Genomic DNA, 6000 nt, shown 5'->3' on the forward strand with positions numbered 1-6000 from the left:
CAAAGGGGGCGTGGCCTCGACCAGAAGAGGCGGGGACTTTAAATCCTCGATTTAAAGGGCCCGGGGCTCTGGCTGCGGTAGCGGTGGCTGGGAGCCCCGGGCCCTTTAAATCACTGCCAGAGCCCCATCGTAGTGGTAGCTGCAGCCAGGAGCCCCAGGGTTCTGTCGGCAATTTAAAGGGCCAGGGATGCGGGCCGCTGCCTGGAGCCCAGGGCCCTTTTAAATTGCCGGCCTGGGGAAGCTGCCCTCTGCCACTACAGTCAGCCGTGTACTGGCTCTTGGTGGTACGCCGTACCGTACCGTACCGTACCGGCTTACTTTCACCTCTGCCTCTGATAACAAACCTGCGTGCACAGCTCAGCATTGACCCCGGCGACATTACAGTAACAAAGCACACTGGAATGCAACAGAAGGTAATAATTGGGTATCCAGGTACATTTCAGTTACAACTTTCCTCAGGGCGATTATAAAACAGCAAGGCAAACCAAACTGGGATTTCCAAAAGTATGAAAATGAGGCCTGGTCAAAGGGCCTGTTCTTGAGCCATGAGATAGCAAGACGGCCTGAATGTGCTTCGAATTGTTGTACAATCACACGTGGATGATTCTTTTAAAATAGACTTTAATATAATCATCAGCTGAATTTGCTACTAAGAAAAGACAGATTTCCCCTAGGGCTCTGGTGCCTTGGTCTAACACTTGCACTATAACCAAGTCATTCAAATAAAATCATGACGTTTCCCTTAAGTCCCCTCCCAGGGGATATTTTTCGGTATTTTCCTCGCTACAAATATTGATTAAAAAATAATTAGGGGCACCAGTCTAAATCATTAACCTCCGGGGAGTTAGATCAGGGATTAATCTGGTGTGTTCTTTGTCTCCTAAAGCCTGTTGCTTGGAGCTGCCGGTACAGAAGTGGCTGCTGGGTTCCACCCCAGAGGCAGCTGCATTTCCAGTGTGAGATTAATCAGGCCAGCTCCTTCAGGTTCCAGTCTAGTGCAACTCCTAGCACTCAGGATGAAGAGAGCTGGAGAGACATAAAGTCGCTATTATGCCCCCCTTAAAATAACCCAAAAGATTGTCGAGAGTCAGAGTACAAACACAGCAGGTGCTTAGTATTACAGCGGGTCTCTCGTGCCCTAGGAGAGCTGAGTCTTAGCTGCAGTCAATATAAAGGGGGTGATTTATTGAGGCTGACGCTACGCCCTTCTCTGCCGCAAGTCACATGATGTGACTCGGTTTCCCTGTCTGTCTAAGGAGGGTGATAACATAAAGCCACCCCGCACGGGAGTTGTGAGGCTAAATTCCTGGCAGGTTTTAAAGTGTGTTGAAATCTGCAGATGGAAAGTTCTCTAGATGAGCAGTGTGATTAATCACTATTGATAGTGTGAAGCGTGTGTGGGGGAGGGACGGGTGCACACAACAGTGTGTATATGGGAGAGTGTCCTGGGAATGTGATGGGTGCACACACAGAACTGTGCAGGTGGGTCAGGGTAGGGCCACACCTATCAGACTGTGTGTTTGTGAGCACAAGTCAGAGGGTGTGTGTGCACGTGGCAACGTGTGTTACTTTGTGTATAAACGGTAGGGTTTGTGTGTGGGGGGTGTATCATTTAGGGGTGTGTACGTACATGTGTGTGCAATGTCTGAAGGACAGGGGGTGCCTGTGTGCACGCAGTCGGTATGTGTATGTGTGCCCACGGATCTGTGCGACGGACGGGGTGTGAGTCTGCGTAGCCAGCGTTGCGTGTGCATGCGTGGGAATGTGTGTGTGTGAAGCAGAGGGTGTTTGTGCGTGCGTGTAGGTGCCACACCGACTCTCTGTGCAGCGGTCATCCCCGCCTGCCCCTCTCCCCGCCGCCTGCCCCGGGCAGCTCCCGCCAGCACTGCCTCTGCCCAGCAGAGCTGGGTCCACCCCCGGCTGGCGCTCAGCAGGTTTTGCAGTACACCTCGAAGAGGCTGGCCACCGAGTGCATGCGGTAGAAGATGCCCAGCGGCAGGGAGATCTTGACAATGATGACCCAGAGGGTGAAGCCGTAGAAGGCCTGCTCGATCTGGCTCACCAGGTGCGGGCGCGTCCCGTAGGCATAGAGAATCCACACCTAGTAAAGCAAAGGGGGCAGGCGTCAGCCGCAAAGGGTCGTGGGCCGGGCTGGACCCTGTGTCCATCACGGCCACCTCCTGGATGGACTCAGATGTGCAGGGCCCGATGCCTAGCGAACCCATTCGCTCCCCGCCCCGTTGAACCTGTCACCAAGGCAGGGCCAGGCCTCGTGCATTCCTCCGGGGTGTGTCCATCCATTGGGAACGGGGCTGAGAATCACCAACTCATTGCACATCATCAGCCACTGAGCATCAACCCAGCAGTGATGCCTTTCGGTCCCTGTTGGGCCACGCTCCGTTCCGCCCAGCAATGAAAAGCCCCCGGGGGGACACTGGCTCTCCCAGCCTGAGCGCTGCACAGATTTCACCCCCCGCCGGCAGGACCAGCGCAGAGCGGATGGTGCTTAGCGCATATCCCCATGCCATGCACTGCCAGCAATGTGGGGACAGGGCTTGACTGGGGCCTGCCAGAATCTATGGGGTGTGTAGGGGGTCCCAGCTTCATAGCGAGGGTGCTGGTGAGGGGGACCCATGCGGAGGGACCCTGCCAGGAACAATCCTGCATTGGGCCAGAGGACAGACTGCATTACATGATGGGGGAACCCCCTTACATGATGGGGGGCCCTTGGACTTTGCCCAGTGATTATAAGGACAGATTTGTATTGGCGCAGAGCCCATAGATCTGGCTGGGCACCGTGACTCCCCACACGGGGATCTCTCCATAGCACTGTTTGCTGACAACCAGTCTCATTCGCCCCTTTCCTGCGCCCAGCCCAGGAGGAGGGTGGGTGGCGAGTGTGCTCAAGGCGGCAGTGTGTGAGAGGAGGGGTGGGATGCTGGGTTGTCCCTCCCAGGCACCATGAGGAGATGAAGGGCAGCGCCAGGGCTCTGCCAGGGATAGGACGGGTACCATCGGGCACTGCTGCCATCACCCTGGACACAGCGATCTCTGATCTGCGTGGGCTGAGTCCATCCATCCTTAGAGTGAGAGCCTCTGCTGAACACAGATCAGGGGAAGGGGTGACTGATCATGGCCTGTACGCACCGACATGGGGAATACGGATCTGATACCGGGCTCTTCGCCCTAGCAGACAAAGGGCTCACACCATCCCCTAAACCCTCCCCCACACGGAGTCTTATTCACTGGGCAGAGCGTCGGGGAGGAGGGGGGTGAAGCTCCTGTGATCTCCGCGCAGGCCTGGGGGCCCTTACAAGGCACGGGCAGTGCAGGGAGAGGGAAGCTGGCATCTCCCAGCCCCACCGGCCACCCAAACACAATGGCCTCACCTGAGAGAAACTGACTAGGAGACCTGCAGCACCTCAAACCACTGAAATGGTGGGAAGCAGTTTGGAGGTTTAAAGTCCATTCACTGTCAATGTGCCAGGGCCAGATCCTCAACCGGTGCAAATCAGCTCAGCGCCATAGGTTGGGTCAAAAGAAACCTGATGAGGTTCAACAAGGACAAGGGCAGAGTCCTGCACTTAGGACAGAAGAATCCCATGCACTGCTACAGACTAGGGACCGAGTGGCTAGGCAGCAGTTATGCAGAAAAGGACCTAGGGGTTACAGTGGACGAGAAGCTGGATATGAGTCAATAGTGTGCCCTTGTTGCCAAGAAGGCTAATGGCATTTTGGGCTGTATAAGTAGGGGCATTGCCAGCAGATCGAGGGACGTGATCATTCCCCTCTATTCGACATTGGTGAGGCCTCATCTGGAGTACTGTGTCCAGTTTTGGGCCCCACACTACAAGAAGGATGTGGAAAAATTGGAAAGAGTCCAGCGGAGGGCAACAAAAATGATTAGGGGGATGGAGCACATGACTTATGAGGAGAGGCTGAGGGAACTGGGATTGTTTAGTCTGCAGAAGAGAAGAGTGAGGGGGGATTTGATAGCTGCTTTCAATTACCTGAAAGGGGGGTTCCAAAGAGGATGGATCTAGACTGTTCTCAGTGGTACCAGATGACAGAACAAGGAGTAATGGTCTCAAGTTGCAGTGGGGGAGGTTTAGGTTGGATATTAGGAAACACTATTTCACTAGGAGCGTGGTGAAGCACTGGAATGGGTTACCTAGGGAGGTGGTGGAATCTCCTTCCTTAGAGGTTTTTAAGGTCAGGTTTGACAAAGCCCTGGCTGGGATGATTTAATTGGGGTTGGTCCTACTTTGATCAGGGGGTTGGACTAGATACCTCCTGAGGTCCCTTCCAACCCTGATATTCTATGATTCTATGACAACTCTTCTGTCTCCTACTGTCCCCTTGCTGGCAGCCTCAAAGGGCTGAATGGGGTTGTGACACTGAGCCCCCATCTCGTCCCTGGCCAGGGTCCCCCCAGCAGGGCTGTACGGATGAAGCTCGCTCTGGCGCTGACTGCACAGCTCCCACTCGGAAGATAGACCGAAGACCTGAGCTCAGATCCTCAGCTGGTGATGGCTCGGTGGAGTGACGGCGATTGACACCAGCCGGGGGTGCGGCCGTCAGCCTCCAGTGCTCCCCATGGGAAGCTAGAGCCCCGGGGCCGGACAGTCAGGTACCATGAGCCAGCTCACCGAGATGTTGTAGAAGATGAGGAGGATGGAGATGTTCTGCAGGATCTTCCTCCGGATGCTGATGCGTTCCGGCTCCCCGCTGGGCCGAGACTGCAGGCCCCCGGCGGAGATCTTGGCAAGGGAGTCATTGCTGCCGCTGCAGGCCAGCCAGCACCCTGGCACCTGCTCCTCCAGCTGGGCCACCATCCTGGCTGGCATGTGGCGGCTGGCCGGGCAGATGGTGCAGTTACTCTCACGGCGGGCAGCCTCGTCCTGCTGGACCGGCTCTTCGGCAGGGCCTCCGGAGATGGAGAAGACCCATTCGTTGCCCGGGGGGCTGTCGGGGGCGTCTGGCCGGTGGGCGGGCCTGGAGTAAAGGGCTTCGGTGATGAAGAGGTTCTGGCCCAACACTTGGATGGTCTTGCAGAGGGAGAAGCAGAGGTCCAGGAGGTGGAGGCTGCCGTTGATGTGCAGGAAGAAGATGGCCACCAGGGAGAAGACGGAGACCATCAGGGGCCCGCAGGAGCTGCCCAGCAAGAGGGTGACGTCCAGGCTCCGCACCACGCTCTTGGAGCAGTCGGTGGAGGCCGGGTCTCTCTGGAGCCGGTAGGCAGCGATGCCGACCAGCGAGGCCAGGAACATGGCGGAGAGCAGCACCGAGTTGAAGATGTAGTAGGTCCGCAGGGCCTCGGGGACTGTCTCGGGGGCCTTGGCCAGCACCCCGAAGGAGATCATCACCCCGAAGGTGGCCGAAATGGCCAGCGCCCCCAGCACCAGTCCCACGAAGGCCCCGCTGAGGTGGAAGCGGCCCCGGGGGCGCGGGCGGGGCTGCCGGCGGCAGGCCGCCTGCCCCGTGTTCTTCCACACCACGTAGAGCATGGTAGAGGAAAAAAGGCTGAACTCGATGTTGAAGGGGTGCAGGTAGGCGGCGCCCTCGGAGAAGATGTGGCACAGGCTGGTGGCGCACGAGCAGCTGTTGGTGGGCGAACTCCCTGCAGGGGGTGAGGGGGTGTCACTCAGCGCCAGCCTGGGAGTGGGGCAGCATGGAGGGAGAGGGACTGGATGGGGGAAGAGCTGTGCATGGGAGAGGCTGGGGGCGGGGCTGTGCATAGGGATTGGAGGGCAAGGCTGTCTGTGGGAGGCTGTGCCTAGGGGTGGGGGGACAGGGCTGTGGGGGGGAGGGGCTGTACCTAGGGGAGGGGGGACAGGGCTGGGCGGGGCTGTGGCTAGGTGAGGGGGGAATGGGGCTGTGCATGGGGGAGGATGAGGGAGGCTGTCCAGGGAGGTTGTGCAGGGGGGTAGGGGCTGTGCTGGGGGGTGAGGGGAAGGCTGTGGCTAGGGGAGGGGGGACGGGGCTGTGCGGGGGGGGGGG

At 57.8% G+C, this 6000-nt stretch overlaps 1 protein-coding gene across 1 annotated transcript in view; it reads right to left on the bottom strand.

Annotated features, from left to right (window-relative positions):
* Positions 1–1891: 1891 nt before the first annotated feature.
* LOC117880899 (proton channel OTOP2-like) overlaps positions 1892–6000 on the bottom strand; it is a 12557-nt gene continuing 8448 nt past the window's right edge. The window contains exons 6-7 of the mRNA XM_034777480.1: positions 4650–5620; positions 1892–2101 (exon numbers count right to left, since the gene is read on the bottom strand). Of these exons, the coding sequence (XP_034633371.1) occupies positions 1928–2101; positions 4650–5620 (1145 nt within the window). The 3' untranslated portion in view covers positions 1892–1927. The remainder of the gene's footprint in view (positions 2102–4649; positions 5621–6000) is intronic.

Source organism: Trachemys scripta, chromosome 7, assembly GCF_013100865.1.
Source record: "Trachemys scripta elegans isolate TJP31775 chromosome 7, CAS_Tse_1.0, whole genome shotgun sequence".
NCBI lineage: Eukaryota > Metazoa > Chordata > Testudines > Emydidae > Trachemys > Trachemys scripta.